Below are 25929 nucleotides of genomic sequence, written 5' to 3' on the forward strand. Positions count from 1 at the left end.
ATACCTTTTCCACTTCTTCATGACAGTCTAAAGCCAGGCCTCCTTTTGGCTCAGTCCATCTGTTCAGAACAACATGTCCCAAGAGAATAGTTTTCTATCTTAGTGGGGCCTTGAGGGTGGAAAGAAGGCCAAAGCCCCCAGACAACTGCTCTTTATCCAATTCCAGGGAGAGGGAGAAACTGCTTGAAAAAAAGAGTTAAGGGGACTTACTTCTATAGACGTTAAAAGAAACTGTTGCTAAGAAACACAGCAAGGTACCATAAGAAATCTTCATGCTGGATATTAGGATTATGGACCCCTTAACAGTTGTCCACCTGCATCAGTGTTTGTTTAAAAGAGCATTTCCTTGGGACTCAGTGATGTCTTACCTACTATCTGGGGAAAAACACCTAATCCTGATCTGATGGAGCTTGTATCTACATGAGTCAATAAGACCAGATGAAATAGCAGCTAACAAGAGATTGAACACCAGCTCTAAGTCATAAAGATACTACCCAGCTTCTGACTACGTTAGTGGACATGGTTAATTCAAGAAGCTTCTCTAAGGCTTTATCCTCCACTGTAAGATGGAGATAATGACATCCCTGACCTCCAGGGTTAATGATACTATGGCATTTTGCACATTTGTCCCTTATGAAATAAATCTCATTTTGTGGAGACAGTCTAATTTTGTGGTTAGATAAACCTCTGTTCATATCCTGCTTTACCACCTGTTTATTGTATTTCCTTAGTCAAAAATTATTTAACTTCACTTGCCTCCATCTTCTCATTTGTAGAATGCAGATAATGTGACCCCCATAGTAGAGTGTTTTATAACCTAGCCAAAATCATAAAGGAATATTAAGACAAATTTCAAGATATGAAGAAGAATCAGGAATAAAGAGTTATTCTGCTACCATTTTAATCTTCACTTAAGACAAAACTAAACAGTGTTTGTAAATCAACTACAGTATTCTTATCTCCATGCTGATAAAAGTTTCCTTTTTGTCTAATATCTGAATCATTGAGAAGATAATTCTTGAGATTAGACAGAAAGGAGTTTGCTAGAAATTCCAGTTAATTCTGTGGGCATGATGAAGGAACTAGTGCAAGGACAGAGAGGGTTCCAATTCTTTGTATTACCTCTGTAGGTTTTCACAGTGAATCACAGGATGAGTTCTCTCAGCTGAGGTAGGTTCAGTGGGAACGATTCTGTTATTCATTAGAAATACTAAATCAGAAGACAGCTTTAATTTTCATATGCACAAAGAGATTTCTCACAATTTAGCATATATTTTTTTCTCTTCCCTTGTTTTTATACCTATGTCTATCTTCTGAAAAGGGGATACCCTGATCTTATGGTATCTTACTTAAGAACAATAAACCATATTCCCAGTTTGCTAATCTCATTTGATTTCCCAGAGAAAGAAGAAACCTTTTAATTATATAGTAGCTTTTAGGGGAGTGCACAGACCTATACATATAGTATTGGATAAGGAATCTCCCAGAAGAGATGATTAAATTGTAAAAATAACTAAGAGTAGATTTTTACAGTGTTCTCTCCACAAAAAGTGAGAAGTATGTGAGGTAACACATCTGTTACTTAAATTTAGCCATTCCCCAATGAATATATATATATATATATATTAAAGCATCTTGTTGTACATGACAATATATATGAGTTTTATTTGTCTATTAAGATTTTATTAATTAAAAAGCAACATGATTAAAAAATCAGCAAAAGAGTTGAGTAGCAATTTCTCCAAAGATGTGGAAATTTCCCACAAGCAGATGAAAAGATAAACAATGCCACTAATCATTAGGGAAAAGCAAATTAAGACCACAGTGAGATATCACTCCATTCTCATTAGAATAGCTATTATTTAAAAAAAAACAGAAATAACAAGTGTTGGCAAGGATGAGGAAAAAATGGACACTTATACATTGCTGGTGGGAATGTAAAATGGTGCAATCCCTATGAAATAAAATATGGCAGTTCTTCAAAAAATTCAACAGGATTACCATATGATCAAGAAATTCTACTTCTGGGTACATGCCCCAAGAAAAATGAAACCCAGGACTTGGGTAGTTGTTTGTACACCCATGTTCATAGCAGCATTATCCATAATAGTCAAAAGATGGAAGCAACCTAAGTTTCCGTTCATGGTTAGATGAGTAACAAAGTATGGCATATGCATATAGTAGCATATTATTCAGTCTTAACAAGGAAAAAAGTTCCAACAAATTCTATAATATGGATGACCTTGAAGACATTATGCTGAGCATAGTAAGCTAACCACAAAAGTGTAAATACAGTATAATTCTACTTATGTGAGGTACCTAAGTAGTCAATTTCATAGAGACACGAAGTAGAATGGCGATTTCCAGGGACTGGGTACAGGTCGCAGAGGGTGGGGAGTTATTATTGATGAATATAGGGTTTAAGTTTGGGAAGATGAAGAAAGTTCTGAAGTTCTGTAGCCATGGTGATGACTACACTTTAAAATCTTTAAAAAGGTAAACTTTATGTAGTATATATTTTATCATGATCTTTAATTAAAAATAAGATTTAAATTTTTAAATTCACTCCTTAATTGGTCCCTTCCAGCAAGCTTTCCCTTACAAACATTTCTATGAATGATACCCATGATCTTGCAGAAAGGAGTCTCAGACTCACCCTGAGTTGAATTGCTGCTTTCCGAAAGACTGTTTTACTGCATGCACATGGACAAGAAATGCTATGCCCCAGTTTTTTCATATATAAAAATGTGAGGAATAATTTATCCTATAAAAATCTTAAGAATTAAATAAGATAACTTAGAAATATCTGGAAAGTAATTGACACTCAGGAAACCAATTATCATCAGCATCATTACTCATCGTGTTTCCCATTCAAAAGTCAACTTTATAAAGTGCATAGCATAGTGTGTGGTGCACAATAATTGTTCAGTCCTTGAAATGTTGCAAAGAAAATATGCACAAGGCACTCAATTTTGTGGCATGAGCATATTGTGTGGGAAGAGAGAAATTGGTTGGTGATACCTATAAGAAGCAAAGAATATTTCACAAAGGAAGAGAAATTTGAGCTTGACCTTGAAGAATAGTTAGGATGTCCATGAAGGAGAAGAAATAGGAGCATGAATGAAATGATGAGGGGGACGTGAGCACAGGCAGAGAAGGAATGAGTATGATGTAATCTAGGACAGATGATGATTAATGAAAAATTTTTAAATATTTGTTTTAGTTGTAGATAGACCCAGTATTTCTATTTATTTTTATGTGGTGCTGAGGATCTAACCCAGTGCCTCACACATGCTAGGCAAGTGCTCTGCCACTGATTAATGAAATTTGATAGATATGATGGAACCGAATTATAAAGGGGCATCGGAATCAATTGGAGAGCTTCCATTGGATATTTTTGATGTGTCCATTAGTATCAGTCTGGATTCATTCAGGAAATAGAAACAACACAGTGAGGCTGAGTTGTAGCTTAGTGGTACAGTTTTGTCTGATACTTCTGAGGCCTAGGATTCAGTACTCCAGTACCACCAAAGAAAGAAAACATGTGAACAAGGTTGGGGGGGGAGTAGGGGGAAAAGAAGGAGGAGGAGGAGGAAGAAGAAGGAGAAATAACAAGAGTATAATTTTGTCAGTGTTCTTCAGAAAACACAAAAACAAAGATGGGTGTGTGTGGTGTGTGTGTGTGTGTGTGTGTGTGTGTGTGAGAGAGAGAGAGAGAGAGAGATTGAGAGAAGAGAGAAAGACAAAAGAGTGTCAAAGAGAGTTTAAGAGATTGGCTCATGCAATTATGGGACAAGTCAACAAGGCTGAATTCTGCCAGGTGGGCAGGCTGAAGACTCATGGAAGAATTTATATTAGAGGCAATTTGCTGTCATAATTTCTTCTTCCAGAGGACCTCAATCTTTCTCTCTAAAGAATTTCAACTGAATGGTTAAGATCCTTGCAAACTATGGACACTAATCTGTTTTACTCTAAGTCTACTGCTTTAAATGTTAACTATGTCTTAAAAATGTTTTCAAAGCAACATCCAGAATGGCATTTGACCCATGAATGGGGTGTCAAGTGCACATAGAAAATTAGCTACTACACAAAATATCTTAGAGGAAATTTAATATAAAGAGCAATTAACCAATGAAGAGGACAGTTATAAATCTAAAAAGAGAACTCTAAAATATTTCTTAAGGCAAAAAAAAAAAATACTCAAGAAAGGACCAATTTAGAAGCGGGTATAATGTGGCAGTTAGAAAAGTTCAGTTATAGCTTACTGGATAATGAAGAAATTTGCTGGGCTGCCCAGCCAGAACTAGTCCACAGCCTCTGGAAAAATAAGGACAACCTGTTGGGGTTCGGGTGAACCAAGGCTGCTAGGCAGGTGTACAGTGAGTCAGGAATACTGAGTGTCAGGATGCTGCTGGAGCATGGTGTCTGCATGGAGTTAGCCACAGAAACACATCCAGGGCTTAGGTGAGCCAAGGGTGATGATGGGTGGGCTCAGAGAGAGTCAGATACATTAGAGGCTATTGAAGGCCACTGTGCATGCTCTTGGAACTGGAATGGCAGCAGCCTCTCTCTTTAAAGACAGGATACTTTTGAGTATATCTTAGCCTGGGATTTAGGGGAAAGTTTCCTAAATTTCTAGCTCTGTAAAGCAGAGGAGAGAATATGTGGAGCAGAAACCTGGGCCAGGGAATACGACCACACAGTCCAGGGCTCCCCAAAACATCATTGGTGCCCAGATTGAGAGTTAGAGAAAACCCAGGAGAAACCACATCCTAAAAGTACTCAGCACTGGAGTACACGAGGGCTGAGGATTGAGAAGAAATGCAACATTTAAACCATCTTCTGGAAACAGGAAGAAGACCCCATTCGTCCTGCACGGTCTCTCCAGTGCTCTGTACTGACAGTTTGACTTCATGCCAGCTGGTAAAGGAAAAAATTATCTAAAAGACCAAAATCCATTTTCACAAATCAGACAACAAGGACTGAATTTGAAGCTGAGAGGCAATACGTTGGTGACCGGCATCATGAACAGTACAATAGAAGCAGATCTTGGGTGGGCATTCTCAGGCTGTCAGGACCATGGAGAAAGAAGTTTGGCCCTCAGTCTGACTGGTAGGCTCCTGTACCTGGATTCCTGTGATTCAGGTGGCAGAAACTGTTTAGTGCTCAAACCTGCCCCAATATTCAGGGATTTGGGGGATTTATCAATTGCCTCTGGTAAATTGAGATATAGAATGAGATGTCAAGGCCTTGTGTAAAAGTACCATAAGTAGGAACTAAATAGAAGGGTGATGGGGATATTTCAAAGGAAAACAGAATTTTCTTCCAGATTACCATCCCAAGTTAAAAAAAAAAAGGTTCTGAAAATAGAAAGGGAAAGAGAGTCACTTTTTTTTTCTTTTCTTTTGAGCAAAAACACTGAGCTTGTGTATAGATGAACACCTGAATCCACTGAGAGCCAGACACTCCTTCTCAGGAGAACCAGGTCACTTCTTCCATAATAAGGGGCAGAATGGGCTAGAGTAGGGAGAGAAATAATAATGCACAAGTTAGATTTGGGTAGAAAAAAATCCAGGTATCCAACAACCTGACCAGGAAAGAAAGCTGAAGAATTGTCAAAAATGAGAGGCCTAGGGCTGTGGGTTAGCTCAGTGGTACAGTGCTTACCTAGCATCTGGGAGGCCCTGGGTTCTAGCCCCAGCACTGATTTAAAAAAAAAAAAAAAAAGAGTGAGAGAAAGAGAGGCCTTATCTCAGAATCAGTCTAAGGCCAGGGAGGACTGAAGAGCCTGGCACAATGTCTGGTAAAGAAAGCAGACACACTCAGTATCGGTGGAAAGGAGGTAGGGTGGAGTTAAGAAGTACGAAGAGAGATCCACTAAAGCCTGGTTTGTTATTGCAGACATGGTCAGGCAGGGTTTAGCAAAGATCCCAAGGACAACCCCTGAGAATGTGATCACAGAGGACTATAAACACAGCAGGAAGGGTCTGGCTCAGTGTAGGAGAATATGCCTCTGTCTGTGGGTGGTGGGAGCTTGGCAGTCCCTGTGGACACAAGTAATGAATCCTCCAAATTCTGAGTTGGGGTGGAGTTGAGCATTTAACAGGCTCTGCCACTGGAATTTCAGGAATCCCATTACAGGTACCAATCTATCTGATCATTACAACTCTCATGCAGGATAGAAAAGTCAAGCACCCAGCTTCCCTCCCCTCTCTGCCATCTCTCTTCAACCAACTCCCACTACATACTCACCCCACCCTGGCCCCAGCCCAGCCTTCCTCCCAGAAATGACCATCACTGATGCTGAAGCAAGATCTTTTATTTTTAACACAGCTTGTCTGACTCCTAGGAATATTTTGGTGATGTTTTGTTTATACACAAATTGAAAGGGAACCCAAAATGGGGGAAAAAACAACCTTCATTGAATAGTTATATATATGACAAACACTTTACATACATACAAAGAAAGATGTTCTCAGCCCCATTTTAAAATGAAGATACTGAAATTCACAGAGATTAAGCTTTTCCCCTTGTTCATGAGGTCTGTGATTGTTAGAGGGAAAAAATAGAGAGAGAGAAGCTTATTTTAAATAAAGTTACACTGTTATCCATATTAATGCTTCTTGGGTAATTGTTTCTTTAGATTATCACTCTTATCAAATTTCTCTGTAATAATGGAAGCTAATATCACTTTTGAAGAGCCACACAATGTTCTGAACACTTTATGCATATATTAACTCAATCCTTCGAACAATCCCATTTTAAAGATCAGAAAGTTGAGGTACAGAAAGATTAAGTAATTTGCCTAAGGTCACATAAATTACCTAGTAAATGGTATGTCCCATGTTTTCTAGCTTTAGAATCCATCTAAAAATGAATAATCAACTGTCTTCACTTATCCACAGTTTCACTCTACAAGATTTAAGTTACCCATGGTCAGTTGTGTTCCAAAAATACCAAATGGAAAATTCCAGAAATAAACAATTCATAAATTTACAATTGCATGCCATTCTGATTAACATGATGAAATCTCACATTGTCCAGTTTCATCCTACTCAGGATGTGAATCATCCCTTTGTCCAACATATCAACACTGCCCATGCTACCGCCTATTAATCACTTAGTAGCCAACTTGATCATCAGATCCCCTATTATTGTATTGCAGAACTTGGGTTAATTATTATTTTGGTTAATAATGGTCTGAAGTATAAGAGTAGTGATGCAAAGGAGGTACTGGCATTCTAAACACGGAATAACAAATTAACTCTAGTAAGATGTGGTAATGCTGAAGGGCATATAAAAAAAGTGTGTGTGTGTGTGTGTGTGTGTGTGTGTGTGTGTGTGTCTGTGTGTGTGTCTTTCTTCCAGGCATCCACTGGGGTTCTTGGAATGTACCCTCCCAAGATAAGAGGAACTACACCATACACGAAGTTAAGCAGGCAACCTATTAGGATAACTATTTAATTGAATTTAAGATGCAGAATGAAGGCCTTTTTCAGTTGACCTTGCAACTCTGACTGCCAACAAGGTCATAACTATGTCTCAGTGTCACCCTTCAGAGTCTTTCTGCTATGAAAAAAGTATTGGGTGGTAATTGTCATACTCTAAGGGATGGTTTAGGAGCCAAGAAAAATGGTGACAAATAAGCCATGTGTTTGAGGCCAGAAATGCCTCTTCAAACCTGTAGAGCCCTGGCAGCCCAGACTCCGGTACACTGGCACCCCTTTCCTTGGCTATTTTTCCAGCGGAAGCCTGTCTGTCTGGGCACAGGATCATCACTGGTCTGGTACAGATGAACTCATTCAGTTGCAAGGGCTGCCAGTGTTTCCTGGAGCCTGGAGTCTCCTTGGTGCCAAGAAACAACATGGTGCAGCCAGCATGTATTTATCACTCCTAAAACATGATTCCCTACTCCAGGAAAGCTGAAAAGGAAAGCACAAAATTCTGAGTTTGCAGCCAGTTACCTCTGCTGATGTCACATATGCAGTCAGGCATTTTTCTAAAAACAGGGAATCATAACTATACTTAAGGATTAAATATCTAATGTAAGTACTTGTCTTCTGATGTTGCAGAATTGCTGCAACTTTGGGAGCCCTGGAATTGTATTCATCTCAATTCTTTGATCAAAGTAAAAGAGAAATGTCAAATCTGTAAAGCTTTGACAGGAAACCCAGTATTTTCCATGAACAAGGGTCTCATTTGCCTATTTATTTTACCTTCAGCTTTCTAATCTTTTCCATCCTTTTCCATCCTGCCTACCTGGAGGGGGTGGGGTAAGAAAGCATAAATAAATATATACATATATACATACATACATACATAAATACATAAATGTTTGCATACATAAATAATTTTGAGTGGTATAATGAGGGTCTCCAGTGCTCTGAGAGCCAAGAATTATTTATTCACAGAACAAAGATAGCAAAAGTGAAATCACCCTTTTATGTCTCTTTCCCTTTTCCCATGTAGTTTTGCTGCTCTCCTGATCCCATCAGCTGTGACATGGACAGAGGCCATCATCTCATAGCTATCTAGGAGTGATGGTTTCAGTCACTGACAAGGAGGGGATGACTTTAAACTGCCACCTAGAGATAAAGGGCTCTCAGCATCATTAATAAGGCTCGGAGGGACACACATTCCTCAATTTGCTTCAACCTTCCAGCTTTAAATAGAGCTCCCTAGCTGTGTATTTCATGTACCCTTTCATGTGATGTTTTGCTTTAGGACATGCTTTTTCTTCCCTCTAAATTTATCTTGGCTCTGTTTTCCCCACTGAGAATTAGATCTCTCCCATAACTAAAGATGCCTTTCCCACCTCCTTAGTTTGTGGATTTTCATGGCTGTGTCTCTGGATAAAATGAAACATATCAGTACAGTGTCCCCACATTTTCTCTTCCCTTAGACTAGGAGGTCTGACATCAACAAATAATTTCTAGCATATTTAAACCAAAATTTTGACCAAAGCAAATGATTCAAAAATATGTGTAGGTAATTTTATTTTAGCAGAGCCAGATTGCAGAAAGATACAAATGTCCTTGTCTGTATTTTTCTCTGAAGAAATAATTTAATTTAGAAGTGGATTCACTCTAGGTTGAGTTTTTGTCATTATTATTGCTTACTGTTCCCTTTTTCTGAACATCCTGACCTTTGGGATTATTTCTGCAGAAGTATTCTCTCCATGATAGACAATGTCAACATCACCCAGTGCCATCTGGCATGAACAGCCCAAATTCCCTTATTCTCAGTATATAGCTTCTGGACATCACGAAACAATTCCTTGATAAATCCCTCCAGCATCTCTGCCATTTTAATCAATCCTGCACGCATGAAGCAGCTGCATCTATGACTTGGCTCAGGAATAGAAAATTGGAGTTAAAGAATTTCTGCGCCTTGGACAGGAAAATGTAAAATTGTGGGGAAACCAGAGTCTTAAAGAAATCTTCATTGTTCTAGCACTGACAGAAGAGGGACTTTTGGCAGAGCTGTGGGGAGGAAATCAAACAGAACCAGTTTAATATTCATTGCCAAACTGAGGGATAGAGTTTTGCTTACGGGTCGAGTTAAAAGCCTCAGGGGCATGGCAGTGAAGTACAAGAGGGATTCTAATTGTCCTTTATCTCTAGAAAACATCTGATTGGAGAATATGGCACCATCATCCAGGCAACATTAGGATTAGGCTAAATGGACAATCTTTTCTTAACCTCTGCATCTCCACAAGAGTGCAATTTAAAGTTGCCTGGGATGTTGAAACTGAGAGAAAAAAAGTAGGATGAGTCAGTGCAGCTGCAGGAGCACCAACCCCTGTGAGCCAGGCTCTGTGACCATGGTTTTACTGCAGCTGCTCCAAGGGCCAGAGCAGGCTCATAAACAGGGGCAATGAGGCAGCAGCTGAGATTAGTAAAAGTGGAATCTGGGCCATGATGGATAACACGGAAGAGAGAGTAGCTCTCGTTTTTAAATACAGCTCACTCGGTAATCCATTTTCTAAAACAGAAGAAACTTGAGCAGAGGGGAAACAGTCTCTGTTTCTGCTCATGACTTGAGGTACTATTCTTGGCTGTGTGTCATGAACTGTATAAGTGAACTTTTATGTATTCTACAGCAAAGGATGTGAGAGAGCACTGGCAGTAGAGTGTGACTAAACAGCACTGACACAGAGACCAACATACTGCACCATCCTATCTGTAAAATGCATCCACAGAAAGCAGACCCACTGAGCATTTGCTTTTAGCAAATGAACATATCAATCTCTTACCAATAGACTAAAACCTCCAAGCTTCATTTATATAAATTTTTGCCATTTAAGATATTCCTAAGAAAAAGATAAAAAATTAGCCTCTTTGTATAGGCACATGATCTTTATCCTCATTAAAGCAAATGAAAATATATTCTTCTAGTTCCTAATATATTACTGACCATGCACTATTATTATTATAAGATATGCCAACTTTCTGATATATAACAAAGCAGATAAAAATTTTAGACTCTGTGCTATTTCAGGAAAGCTAATGGTATCAGGAGATACTCTGACACCTGGATGTTGAATATCATAACCATCAAGTGCTGACTCCAGAGCCAGCAGTCCCCAAATTCCAGTGACTCAAGAAATCAGAAATTTGATAGATGTTATATAGGAAGACAGAGCTGTTATACTAGGGATTAAGTTCTCTGTTTCATTTATTACTTGATTTCTCAGAAAATATTTTTCTCATAAAATATTTGAAAAACACTGACTAAACAAGAGACATTTCACCAAAGAAGACATTACAATAGTCAATAAGCATATTACATGGTGTTCCACATCATCTGCCTTTAGAAAATGAGATACCACCATACACATAGTAGGGTGTCTATCAAAAATACAAACATTGCTGATTATTATGAGGGTGTAGAGAGTCTGGGAAATTCATTCTGTGGTGGGGGAAATGTAGAATGGTACAGTCACTTGGGAACATATTTGGCCATTTCTTGTAAAGTTAAAAATAAACTTACCATATGACCCAGAAAATTCACTCTTAGTTACCTATGAAAGAGAAATGAAAGCATATATCCAAGATATATGTGCAAATATTCATAGCAGTGTTATTCAAAATAGCACAAAACTGAAAAAAAGTCACCAATTTGGGCATGGATAAATGAAATGTGGCATATCCATGCAATAGAATATGATTCAGCAATAAAAGGAAATGACTTATTGATAAGTGCTACAACATAGAAGAAACTTGAAAACATTACACTAAGTGAAAGCAATCAGTCACAAAAGATTACATATTTTGTAATTCCACTTGTATTAAATGTCCAGAAGTTGCAACTATATAAACATAGAAAATATGTCTTTGGTTGTTTTTGATAGGAAGGAGATAGTTGCAATTTACAAATAGTCTCAGAGGAAATTTTAGGGTTAATGGGAAAGTTCTAAAATTGAATTATGATGCTAATTTCCTAAATATAAATTTAACTTAAACCATTGAGTTGTACTTGTAGAATGAATGGCTTCATGGTATGTAAATTATATCTACAGTAGATATTTTTAGAACAAATATGTATAGTGGACAGGATGTTTTGGGAAATAATTGTAAAATAAGTACAAATAAGAAAATACTTACTACAAAATAATTTTCAATTTACATGAGTATTATGGTATGTTAAAGGACTGTCCTTTAAAGAAAAATGTTCTTGCATGTAATCCTAGTGACTCAGGAGACTGAGGCAGGAGGATCACAAGTTCAAGGTTAGCCTTAGCAATTAAAAGTCCCCAAACAACAAGATTCTGTCTCAAAAACATAAAAGGGGCTGGAGATCTAGCTCAGTGTTAAAGAGCCCCGGGTTCAATCCCCAGTCCAAAAAAAAAAAACCCAAAAATGTTCTTCAGTTTCACTGAGCTTGTGGGTATGATAAGAGTAACTTCCTCATTTGCATTTGTGAGGATAATCAATTAATAGATGTAAAGAATTTAGAAGAGGCCTGACACACAATAAGCATAAAATATATAATAACTATAGGTACTAAGTTGAGATGTTATGTCACTACCAACCATGTATATTTTGTGATGTTAATTCTTTTGCTGTTCTTTATTTCTGATAGAAAAAAAAATGGGCATTAATAATTATTGATACTTTCCTAAGTTGTCATAAATGAAACACATGTTAATAGTGGTTGTTCAAAAATGATGTGAAAAATATCACAGGTAGAAAATTTGGAATTCCATGAACTATATTAAGAAAGATGTGCCACCTGCAAAAACTTTTTGTTTTTATTTTCATGACAGAACCAAAAAAATCAATTTAAAGCAATCATTTTAGTCTTCCTTTTCTCTCTCTCATTTTCTCCCTTGTCTATGTAATTACAGCATCAGTACTTAACATCTTCCTTATCAATTACAGGATGAAGGAAAGTGGCCACCTCTAGAGGTAATAAAGTTAGAAGGTGCAGAAGTTGGTATCGATAGCAGCTTGGGAAAATCATTTGTGTTTAACTGTGTCCCTCCACCTGGAAATAGAAGTCTTTGCCTCTGTGCAACTTCAAACCAAGAAATGAAAAGGTAATTCATTAATCTTTTACCCTACCAGTTTCATTTTGAATGGAAAAATGCTTCTTCAATGACAGCCTAAAAGATTCTTGGCAGTTGAAGTAGAAAAGGGAATGACAAATTTATAGCATGAGTCAACAAGTTGGCTGTTTTCTCCCTTAGGTGTGAGAAGATTACTTTTTTCATTATGCCTTCAGGTTTTTTGCTAAGAGAATTTCTAAAGAAAATAAGTATGTTTTGCTAATTCAATTGCTTTAGATTTCTGTATTTTCTGAAAAAAAAAAACCTCAATACTGCTAGAATTCACACCTAGTATCCCCCAAAACTGCCAGATAGATGTATTTGAAGCTAATTAGATTGATAGTCTTAGGTATAAAAATAATGTAGAAGGATTGAAGCTTAATACACCACACTGAGATGAGCTTGATTAATTAATTTGTATAGTTTTGAGGAGTATGAACACAGTTGACATTTTGTGAACACAATACCCAAAGGGAGAAGTGTGCATGAATTTCTAAGAAAGTGTCCTGTAAGCTATGACCATTCAGCCACCATGATTATTACTTACCCTGTCTTCCAGAGGAAATGGAGTTCACTGGGAAATCCAGTAAATCAACTGGAAACTGCAGTGAAAATGCTGCTTATCTGGAGTGAGGGATGGATAGAATGAAGGAGAGGGAGTAAATACAAGAAAGGCAGTGGATCAGCAGAGTTTATTATAGACGGCATTTGATAGCTCTTCCTGAGCTTGTGCTACATGCAAACTGTTGAGGGGAAAAATCGCTTTAATACTGGATTGTTTCATTTTTATGCAGTGGATATGATTTCTAATCATGTCTGGCTAAGGAGGGAAGACTAAGAAAATTCAACCTTCAAGAATGAACACTAAGTTGGGCACGGTGGCGCATGCCTGTAAGCCCAGTGGCTTGGGAGGCTGAGATAGGAGGATTGCAAGTTCAAAGCCAGCCTCAGTAATGGCGAGGTGCTAAGCAATTCAGTGAGACCCTAAATAAAATACAAAATAGGGCTGGGGATGTGGGTCAGTTGTTAAGTACCTCTGAGTTCAATCCCCAGTACCCACCCCCTCAAAAAAAGAATGGACACTAATGATGTACTAAAGGTGACCACTATGTCCAAGGAGCACATGGGGAAAGGACACAGGATGGAGCATTTACCAGTCTTTCCATATTTTAATAGACAGTGCCTTACCATTAATGTACCAATTATTATCAGGTCTGCTGGTGTTAATAAATTTCATACCTTGGAAAAATAAAGAATGAATAATTTTTCTCTCAGATACTAATTAAACAACAGTTAAGGAGGGGAAGAAATAATTTATTTTTAATATAGCTATTGGAGGTGGGATTTTGTCACATAGTAAACCTAATTTTGCAAGAATATGTTGCCCTTCACCCAAGAACTTAGTGCAATAAAATACATCTTGCCCCAGGACTGTTCTGTCTGAATGGTGGATCTGGCAAAACAAGCCCCTCTAAATGACACTAATCCAGTCCCCAAGGATAGCTCCTTTCATTTTACTGTCTTGCAGGTGGCTTGAGGCAATGGAAAAAGCAGCCCATCCTATTCACCAGGTAAGGTTTCCTTGATATTTATCTCTGCCTTCATTTTGCTTTTCTTTTCAGAGGGGAAAAGGAACAAGTTAAATGACATGCAGTCCACCCAGGGACTTTTTAGATCTGTTCTAAAAGCTCAGAAAGAGGATGTTAAGTCAATAGGGTTTTCTGCTCAGATCCTGTGGGGAAGCTTGCATTCCTGCTGTTCTTTTTATTTTCAGGGGTTTGTATGACATCCTTCCCAGTAATACTCAATAGGGAGTCACAAACTGGGGTGGAATTTCTGTTTCACACAGAGCAGTCCAGTAGTTCCCCATGATAATAAACCAACGTTGCTGTTTTTTTACACCCTCAAAAGATAAGATCTCAGAGGTATCTCATGATGGTTCTGTTGGCTGAGCAACTTTTTATCATTATATTTGGATATACAGTGCTTTATTCTCATATTGTTGTTCTATAGACATATCAGGCCAACTTTCAATATTCATTTCCACTCAAGATTCCCAATTTTGAAGCAATATCATTTTTAATTTAGAATTTACCTATAAAGTGATAGATAACTTCATAACACCAGCAAGTGAGTCATCACTTCAGCCCCTAAGGCATTCAATAGTTCTCTTTCTGAGCTTGTACTATATACAACCTTGTCGAGAAAGAAAAAATTGCTTTAATACTCAATTGCTTCATTTTTATGCTATGGATATGATTTCTAATGAGGTTATAGATTTTCTTTAAATATGCTTATTCCCTCACAAATTGGCATGCAGGCAAAAGGCATTTAGCATCAATTATGTTCTCTCTATATTTTGGTTCTTGTGCATTTGGGAAAATTCAGATTGAGTATGAATATACCTTGCCTCCTGACTGTCCTTTCAGAACAATCACAAACATCATCATATGACAAACAGCAGGACATGTGTTTCATTTTGCCTGGAACACAACACTCGATGCACTCATCCATCTCTCCAATGCATCATCCTAATGAGCCTCGATATTTTTAAGAGGTATCTATTCTGCTAATGCACTCAGAGTGTCTGCAGCAAAGTGAAAAACTGAACACCCAAACTCCCAGCAGGCTTCCACTTCACAGAAAAGAATACAGCAAGCTCTGCATCCTGAAATCTTTTGCACTGCCTTGTTAAAACTAAAGGGCAAAAATAAACTCAAACAAGAAGAGAAACTGGCAAGCATAAGCAAGGGTTCTGATAAAGAGATAAAGCACAGTGTCCCCAGCCTCAGTCAGAGTTCTCAGAAAGAGCCTGTCTCATGCCTGTGGACTGAGGGCTGCCCTCCAGGGTAGAGGATTCCAGTTTATCAACAGTCTATTACATCACTGGCCATGAAAGCCTAAAGCTTGAGCTAGCCTGGGGCATTTAACTTGTTCCTTTGCACAAATGGAGGTTACAGATAAAGAAAAGCATGAACCAGGGGCTGTTTTTAGTCACTGTGGACATACCAGGAACAGATGTACAAGGACAACCCCAGCGGTGAGTAAAATAGAACAGGTCCAGCAATTACAGGCAGAGGCATTTAAAAAAAAAATCTTTGCTGGAGTGCTTATTTCCATTTCCTTTCTATTCACAACCTCCTGCTCTTTGCCTGATAATCTTTTGATTTTCTTAGAATACAATAGAAGTCAAAGAGAAGGGATGTCTATGGTCTTGAAAAAGGAGAAGAGTTCTCTATGGTCAATGGGTAAATTTGGGTTTTAGGTTTTTGGATTAGTTGCTCAATTATTCAGATTGTCTTGATAATAGAATCATTTGGGGCAGTGGTCTCCTTAAAATCAAACACACTTGGTCAGGGCACTGTCTCTGGGAATCAATGGCTTTGCCAAAGGTCAATAGCAGAATGACCATTCAGATGATCCCTTTGTGCTACATTTTCAGAACCATGTCTGGGAAGATGTTACTCTGCACAACAGCAGTCTTCCACCTTTGGCCATTAAAAACCCAGAGTGTCTGGGCCTCCTGCACCAGCTGGATAGAAGCACAGACTTGTGGGTCCAGCACTATTGCATTCTGAAGGATGGCTGCTTGTATTTCTATGATAGCATTCGTTCCACCCGGGCCTCAGGTAAGAAGTCATTTTTCACTTGAAGTAACAGCATAGTAATAGTACTGACATCTTAGATCTATTGAGCTTTTACCAGGCCCTGTGTTATGTTCTTTACCTAAATTAATTCAGCATTCTCCAGAGTAGAGACACTATTACTGTTCCTATTTTACAGATTAGAAACCTGACTGCAGTCTACATAATTTGACAAGTAGTACATAATGAAATAAGTTGAAATCTTCTGAATACAGGCAGGCTAACCTCAGAGCTTGTACCCGTAACTCCTCACTTTAACTGCTTAGAAAATTGAGAAATAAACTCCTCCATGTTTTAGGTCATCAATGACATTCGTAGTCAATGCCAATTGTTTTCTTAGGTAGTGTCTCCAACCTTTTCTTGTAGTATCCCTACTTTGGGTAAATGAGTAACAAAAGGAATATTAAAATCCTATATTCTGTGGAAAAGTTACTTAACCCTCTAAAACTTAGTTTCCTCATTTATAAAATAGGAATAATAGCTGTCTATTTTATAAATTTATTCTGAAAATCAAGTGAGTTGTAGCTATTCAGGTGATTTTAGCTCTACACATGAAGTTTTCTCTACAAAAAGTTCTCTTGTATATATTATATCTATTTGATATATATTAGTTATACATATTTATTAAATTATACTATTTAAAATATATATAATGATTGTACAAATAACACAATTAAATAATATGTGTACCTGATTTCCATAAAATAAACTAGCTTTCTTGTGATTTTTGACCCAACGAATCATTTGTGGTCTATTTTTTTGACATACAAATAATTCATAAATAATTAGCAGTAGTAAACATCCTGGAATCTCATTAACTTAATTTCTAGTTTTAGCACTACTGCTTATGTTTAATTAAGCTAGGTAGACATCTCAAAAGAGAAGGAGGCATTGGTGACCCCTTAGACTTTTTTGGAAGTCTACATGAGGTAAAAAGCTAGTATTACTCTGGATAAACAATACTATGACTCTCCTCTACTTAATCACCCTTCCATTTTTAAAACATGTTCCAGATTATCACACAACTTTGAAGAGGTAGACAGCATCTCTAATCACTTACAAAATAGGCTGCTCTTACCCAAACCAATATGCATGACTTTAAGTCGCTGATACCAGGATGGGGATGAAGATAAACAAGAGAATTAAATCTACAAAGCTGCCATTGATTTGGACTCATCAAATACCATTACAGAAGTCTGAACCTAGCAGGGTACAGTCACACATGCCTGTAATTGCAGCAGCTAGGAAGGCTGAGGCAGAAGGATCACAAATTCAGCCTCTGCAGCTTCCTGAGACCATAAGCAACTTGGTGAGACCCTGTCTCAAAATAAAAAATTAAAAGGGCTGGGGAGCTAAGGGCCCCTGGATTCAACCTCTAATGCCCAAAAAATAAAAAAAATCTGAGCCCTTTCAATTGATAGATCAAATAAGCTAATTTTGAGAGACTCTTTCCAAGATAGAAAGAAATGTTTAAGATGGAATGTGCAGATTATTCCAAACTCTGAAATAAATGTTAATAAAGTACTTCCAAATATTTGGAGCCAAGACTGTTTCTGATTCCAAGGGTTTAAAAATAATAATGACAACTACTAGGTGGCTTCTTCCATTCCCAAAGGTCAGAAGAGATGCTACTTGGATAGGAAGTCCTGTTTAGAAAGTTGCAAACTGCTACTATGGAACAACCTGAAAATAATAACAGCAAAAGTAGCATTTACAACATGTACCTCTTAGTTAATGCAACTCTTCTTGTACAGGTCACTCTGTTAAGTGTTTTTACTTATTGTTTTATTTCATTTCTAAAAGAGATAGATTATCATTTCACCTACAGATCTGGAAAGTCATACTTGGTGAGGTGAAATAAGTGGCCCATGTAAAAAGTGAAGACAGAATTTGAACCTAGGTGACCTGAGTTATTCATAACCCCCCCAAAAAAATATTGATAAGTAGAAAAAATTGGAAAGTTTATATCTTCTCAGCACTTATAATTGCACATGTCTTTCCAGAATCTTCCAAAGTTGTCTGCTAAGTACTTTAGGGCCTTATCTTTGTCCTACAACTCCTGTATCTGGCTTTATCTTCCACTCCTTGTATTAAAGCATAGTGCACTCCACCTAAATACGGTTACATTCAATTTTTCTAGCACACCTCAGCTGCCAGCTGATGATTGGCTCACAGCAGCCCAGCAACTTCTAGCTGCCAACTGATTGGCTCCTCTGCGGTGATGCTCATTGGGCTGTTTCAGACCATGGAGCTGCTCATTGGGGGACTTTTTTGGCTCCCCCCACGCAACCCAGCCAATCGGCCTCAAGAGCAGGAGGAGTGGGGGAGGTTGAGAGGCTTGTGGGAAGCTGGTGGTGGCAGTTGGACTCTGAAGGTTTTCCTGAGGAGCTGTTTTGTTTGGCCTGTGTGGTTCTAAAAATAAAGTTTGTTTCTTTTGACAAGTGTCTCCTGAATTGTGCCCAGCCAGACTGTGGCATTGGTCATGGGCTGCTTCTATCTTTTCTTTAGTCAGGGGCCACTGAGGCACCTCACCTCCTGGACAATTTTCAGATCCTATACCTTTGCTTGTGCTAGTTCCTTTCCCTGAAATCTTCTACTACTACTACTGATTACCAGTACAAGCTGTCCTTCAAACATGGAAGCAAATGCCTCTATCTCTTTCATGAAGCTATCCCAGACTACCCTTGATAAACCTCTCTTTTTCGAACTATTTATCTTGTAACACTTATCACCTTCTACCCTGTGTTTTATCTCTTGCTGGCCATCTTATCTTTTCCAAGGAATTATATCCTCTAGAAATCACTATTATCTACATTGAATGAATTAATGAATGAAAGGATATTCAAATGACCTCAACTGGTCGTCAGTCCTATGAGGTATGTGTAGTATATCATCTCCTCATTTATTAGTGGAGAAAAATCAGAAGATTGCAAAAGTAATTCAAATACAATATAGCAACTCAGGTCATCATATCTGTGGTCTTTCTGCTCTATCACACTTTTTACAGCTATAAGAAACTATCTAATTTCTATCACTTTTTAAAAAATGCCTCTACTTTAGTCAGCTTTTCACTGCTGTGACCTGACAAGAACAATTAGAGAAGGAAAAGCTTATTTGGTGTTCTTAGTTTCAGAGTTCTCAGTTTATAGATGACTGATTTCATTCCTTAGGTGAAGCAGAATATCATGGTTGAAGGGTATGGTGAAGGAAAATAGCTCAGGATGTAGCATCAGGAAGCAGATAGACTAAGTTCAGCTCATAAAATATATACCCCAAAGCCATGCCCCCAATGATCTATCTCCTCCAGCCACACCTTACTTGCCCATAGTCACCACTAAGTTATTCCCTATCAGGAGATTAACACACTGATTGGGTTAAGGCTCTCATAACCCAATCATTTCACCTCTAAACCCCACATTGTCTCACACAAGATTTTGGGAGACACCACATATCTAACCATAATTCTCTCTAAAAATATGTTATTTTGTGGTTAACAGAAATACAATCTTAACCTACCCATCCTATCCCTCCTTAACTTCTTGAATATTTCTATCTCCACAGATTCTCAATTTCTAGCCCAGATTATCTCAAATATTTAGAGAATATTTTCCTTATTGAAATCACAACAGAAAATCTATATCTAGGTCCTGTTCTGAAATAGAGGACTGTGGGGTTTTGCTTTTACATGATTCTACTCTTCCCTGAATACAAAATACTATTTCCTTGAGCATGCAGCTTATTCCAGAATCTGAACTTCATCACCATCTCTCTTCCCCCTCACACTCTGACTACAGCTAGGTCCAGACTGGATTTCCCCTTCAGCTAACCAGATGCTAACCTTTCTTCAGGCTGTAGAGGAGCTCCTCTGAAGTACCTTTCCCTAGATTTAAATTTTTTTAAATTTTTTGTTTAGTTGTCAATGGACCTTTACTTAATTAATTAATTTATTTATATGCAGTGCTGAAAAATCGAACTCAGTGCTTCACACACGGTAGGCTAGTGCTCTACCACTGAGTCACAATCCCAGCCCTAGATTTAAATTTTAAAGTGAAATTTACATCTTTTTTCTATGAGTCCAGTTCAATCTTGACTCATCACCTGAGCTCACAGCCAATGATTTAACATGATGCAACTCAAGACAGAATGGAGGTATATCCAAACCTCCTGTGGAAATTCCTCAGAATACATTCACTCTCTCCACCCTCACTGCCCAGGTGAGACATTTTATCAGAGGGCTGGGACATACTGCTTAATTATACTGAAGGAGGAAAGTTAGCATCTACTGAAAACCTCCTACGTGTCAAAGACTAGGATAAGCACTTAATGTTCCTTATCTATATCTAATCTTTACAAAACACCCCCAGTTATTGCCCATCAATAGGTGAGAAACTTAGAAATTTTAACTAATATGTTGATAATCACCCAGCAATTAAGTGATCAGACTCAAAATAGGAATAAGTGCTAACTGAATCCTGTGCCCAAACTCAGCCACAATTCTATGTGTAGCGCCCCCTGGCAGAAATTATTCTTCTTACAGTAGCACTAAGTTAGTAATGGTGTGTGTCAGCACACTAAGTTAGCCAGGGTCCACCCAATCCATGAGAACCATGGAAATTGTGAGAACAGTAGCAGAATTGGTTGAGAATGACAGAACTCATACTATAACTTGAACATTACTGGAGACAAAGTATTCAGTGTGGCATAATCATTTTATATGCATGAAATATGAATCATTATGTTTTTGTTTTGAGAAAGAGTCTTATTAAACTGCTTAGGGCCTTGCTAAGTTACTGAGGTTGACCCCAACCTTGGCCATCCTACTGCCTCAGCCTCCCAAGTTTCTGGGATTACAGGTATACTCCACCCACCTGGCAGAATATGAATCATTATTACATTCATAAAGGTTATGCCAAGTTCTAATGCTCATTCTTAAGTCTTCTAGGTGATGTTGAGTAAATAGTCTATAAAATGCTCTGATCTATAATTCTTCCTTTGTTTGTACTGTACAAATTCTGCTTGACTCTTGCACATCCCACACATGTCCATTTGCTTGTTCTTCTGCCCTATGAATGTCATAACCTTGAAGAAAGTCTTGATTATCATTTATGACTGTGCTTCTCAAACTGCAGGATTGGGTTCTATTAGTGAGTCATGCAATCAATGTAGTAGGCTGTGATGAATATTTTAAATAACAGCTGAATGGAATTTAATTGAGTAGAAAATATCACAGCACATCACAATGTTTCATAAAACTTTTGTTCAATAATATGAAAACATGTAGATGTTTGCATTTATTACAACCAAAAAAGTTAGAAAAATGCTGATATAAAAATCTTTTTGTCTCTACATGTATTCTTGTTCAGATGGTCAACTTCATGCTCAGAATCCTAAAAACAGGGTATTTAAAGATGGTTACTTCCTTTAGAATATTTTTGTAGTAAACTTGCCACTCATTTTTTTTGTCCTTGTGACCCAGGCTTCTGTAGTCACCACTTCATGGAGACCTGGTTCCATGATTGTACCATCGTAGTTGCTTTGCTGTTTTGTATATTTTAAATTTAATTTTAGTGTTTTAATCTGTAGCTTTGTGTTCCTCATTAGAGATCTCAAAGACTACATGTGGTATTTCCTATTTTATAGCTTTCTATAGCATCATCAGCATGCCTCATTCCTTGTAACAGTTAACTGAGATGTTGTGAGGACACAGAGGGTAACAAAGGGAAGTCAGGAAAAACATAAAATTACTATAAGAGGAAAGAGCAGGATGTGGAAGAACACAGCCCTAGTTTCCTGTAAGAACCATATTAAACACTAATCCCATATTTGACTTTCAATTGGATAAATATACCTCTATTGTGTAATGAGAAAGAGCCTCATGGGTTCCCTGAAGGTTTTCCTTCCTGTCAAGGAAAGTGCTAGTATTTTAACAACATATATTGCTGGCTCTCATGTGCCTGCTAATATTAAAAAGCCACTGTGTGATTATTCTGGAAGCCCCTCAGTAAAGTGCCTTCACATGAGCCTGAAGGCCTTTGTCATTCACTATGCACTTGATGACTTTTTTCCTTTTATCTCTCTCCAGCAAAAGCTGAAAGTAACAAATCATGACTGTTGGCTATTGGTCATGAATAAATCACAATCAAGGTCTGTGTGTACTTCTCAGAAAGATATATTTACACTATTGCAACAAATAGGACACCCAATGCTTGCACAGTTCTTGCAACCAACATTGTGCAGACTTGATAATCATTGCTACCTGTCTCATAACAAAGAGACACCAGCCCAGTGAAGTCACCTCAAGTGAGTTAATGGGGTTATTATTGGATGTCTTTTCTGCCAATCATTTATAACCTACTTCTGATTAGAAAAAGGGTCAAAAAAAAAACTTTCCTGTTTGTAGGAAACAGTTTTTTGGACAACACCTTCTATTCATTCTCAGAAAGGGTAGAGACAGTGAAGGATATTCATGTCTTCTCAAACGTGGAAAAAAAAAAAAGAAGTCGTCTCACAATCAGGAAGAAGCCACAAACCAATGAAGCAACCTATAAATACTGTGTGCTATTATTTGGAGCAGGGAAATTAGACAGTAAAATAACCCTGATATGTCTTTAGGTACTCTACTGTCCTGAAACATTTAACACATTGCCTATTCTACTTCTAGTATATACTCAAAGAAATAAAAACAGACCTAGACCAAAACTTGTACACGAATATTCAAAACATTATTCATAATTGTCAAAAATGGAAGAAAATTCAAATGTCCATCAGCTAGTGAATGGATAAAATAAAATGTGGTATATCCGTACAGTGTAATATAATTTTGCAACCAGAAGGAATGAAGCGTTGATGTTTATTAAATGCTTCAGAAAAGACAAATCTCTAGAGACAGAAAGTAGGTTAAGGTTGCCTATGGTTGGGAGGGTACATCAGATGAAAAGTGACTGCTAATGGGTGTGGAGTTTCTACTTAAGTTGACAATGTTCTAAAATTAGACTACAGAGATGCCATACACTTTAAGTGGGTGGATTTTATGGTATACAAATTATATTTCAATAAAGCTGTTTTAGATCTTTCTCTTAAAGAAAGAAAGAAAAAGATATCACCCTATAGTTTTGGTAGTAAATACCCTACTACTGAGATCTACTGAGGGAAAAAGAAATTCTGTCCATTTCTGAAATGAATAGTTTCTCAGAAGTTAATTCTAAATTGGATGCTTTAAATGAAATTAGAAGGATTTTAAAATCGCATCTAACCCTCTCATAAAATAAACAAGGTTTTTTCCTAAATTTTTTTTTGACACAATACCTTGATTTTATTTATTTTTTATGTGGCGCTGAGGATTGAACCCAGTGCCTCACACATGCTGTAATTTAATACTGAGCTACAACCTCAGTCCCTATCCCCTAATTTTTAAAGACCAATGTCCACTCATTGTGTTTAAAAAGAAAATTTGCATCTTCCTGACAGTACATATTGGAAGTGAATACAACCAAAAGGAAAAGTCTGACGTATTCCCTTCCTAGCCTTCTTGTTAATACATTTGCCCAGAACAGTTATCAGGTAGAGAGGCAAAAATCTAAATGATATTTTTGCATTTTCTTTGTTAGTGTAGTGCACCAGAGTGGCTCCTGGGAGGAGTTAGGGGAGTGAGCAGGAGCAAGAGAGCTTTAAACACCCCGTCATCACTGTTGCTGACACTGCCTGGCATATCTGCATGAGTCAAGCTACTCAAAGTATCAAACACCACAAAAAAACAGACAAGGGTGTTGATTTTTCAGAGCCTTCTCCTAGACTGAGATCCTCCCTGCCTCTAAATAACGAAAACAAAATCAGGCCAAGTTACGTACAGTCTGACCTCTTACATGGACTCAGAATATCACAGGACAGAAATTATCTTTTAAAATCAATCACGTGCCAGGCATGGTGGAGCAGACCTGTAAAACCAGCAACTCATGAGGCTGAGGCAGGAGGATTACTAGTTCAAAGCCAGCCTCAGTAGCTTAGTGAGGCCCTAAGCAACTTGGTAAGACCCTGTCTCAAAATAAAACTTAAAAAGGGCTGGGGATGTGGGTCAGTGGTAAAGCACCTCTAGGTTCAATCCCCAGTACAATAAAATAAAATAAATCACTTTCTCATTTTTAATTCAAGTTGGCTCTTTCATGTCACCCTATGGGTTCATATTTTAAATATGCTTTGCATATTTGCAAAGAGAGTGAGAGTCTGTGTTGGTTGTAGAAACTGCTGGAGATCTTTATTCTTCAGGAAGGATATTTTAATGATTTGCCTCAGCAAATACTATTTAATTTGCCTCTAATGTGATATTCCAGGTGAAAATCTTTGATGCTGAAAATTTTATTTCAAAATATGCTCTTCAGATAAAGAAACCAGTTTAAGCACAGTTATCCAAAGCTAAATATTCATCATGTAGTAAGAAGAAGGCACAAATGGAAACAAGTAAATTCAATTTTTTTTCTACTAACCATTAAATAGTGTGTGACCTGAAATTACATATTCTTTTGAAGTCTTGGTTTCTTCACCTGTGAAACGAGACAGCTGGATTAGAGGGTTCTTCACACACAAAATGTTCTTGAAACCTTTTCAGACATCTTTTCTCCTTTTTACTCTTTCCCTATTCTCACGTGCGTTAATTTTTTTTCATGCTCTGTAGGTGGCCTATATCTTCAAGGATATAGGGTGAGTGAACAGATCCATAGCTTCAAACAATCAGTAATTGAACTCAAACCTCCATCAGAAGAGTTCAAGACTTTCTATCTCTGTGCAGAAAATAAAACAGAAAACCAGCGGTAAGACAAGGACTTCATATTTCTTCTTCTTTATCAGTCCTGACAAGGCCTTCTTAGCAAACCCTTGTCCTTATTTTCCAAATCCACATCTTCAGTTAAATCCCTCTCTTTCATTGTAGTTTTCATAGTTAATATTCCATAGAATAGTTTTTTTTTTCTCCAATGCCTCCTTAGATAACTGTTCTAAAAGGTTTCTTTTATTTTTTTCAAATGGAAAAGTAGTAATCTTCAATTCTTCCCCAGGCAGTTGCTTCCTCAAGCTTCAACATAAAATATCCACAAACACCATAATCTGTAACTCTTATAATTTATTAATCCACAGATTTTATTTCACTCGTATATAATATATCCACCTACATTTGGTTGGTGGTTTCCTTTTATTATAAGCCACTGAAGGAGATAGAATTTACCTAATTTGTGATGCATTCATATCCATGTTGACATGCAAAAAATACCACTTAGTTCATAATGATTCTGAAAAAGAATCAAGTTAACAGAGACAAAACCTTGAGACAGAGGAAATGCTCTCTGTTACTGAAAGTATTCTCCTCCCTTCAGTCTCCATAACCCGACTTCAATCTCCAAAATATCCAGTACCCTCCATTTTCTATCCCTACTTTCACCTGCTTCATGACCATCCCCTACCTCATCCAAACCCTTTATACAACTGTGTGGGAAACAAGAATCTAAGAAAGAAATTCCCAGTAACTTAGTGTGGCAAATGACATGGCAAAAATTTCCAAGGTCATTTGCAAGAACTAGACACATTGTTTGAACCCAAAGAAATAAAATTCTAAAAGGGAGATTTCCACCAAATGTCCATTTGAGGAAGGGATATAGAGATCTCTTACACCTTCTTCAATGTGGTAAACTTTGCCTGTATCTCTCATTCCTAAGGCTGGGCTAGAGGAGAGTGAGGGTAGAACCACTA

The 25929-nt window shown here is 37.6% G+C and overlaps 1 protein-coding gene across 1 annotated transcript in view; it reads left to right on the forward strand.

Annotated features, from left to right (window-relative positions):
• The window catches only part of LOC308655339 (uncharacterized protein), a gene marked incomplete at both ends in the record, with an annotated part of 117170 nt that overhangs the window by 90188 nt on the left and 1053 nt on the right, over positions 1-25929 (forward strand). The window contains 4 exons of the mRNA XM_081305397.1: positions 12384-12541; positions 14079-14121; positions 15993-16179; positions 24863-24998. Coding sequence (XP_081161523.1) covers positions 12384-12541; positions 14079-14121; positions 15993-16179; positions 24863-24998 — 524 coding nt within the window. The remainder of the gene's footprint in view (positions 1-12383; positions 12542-14078; positions 14122-15992; positions 16180-24862; positions 24999-25929) is intronic.

The sequence above is a fragment of the Spermophilus citellus genome, assembly GCF_964194105.1.
Source record: "Spermophilus citellus genome assembly, chromosome: 1".
Taxonomy (NCBI): Eukaryota; Metazoa; Chordata; class Mammalia; order Rodentia; family Sciuridae; genus Spermophilus; species Spermophilus citellus.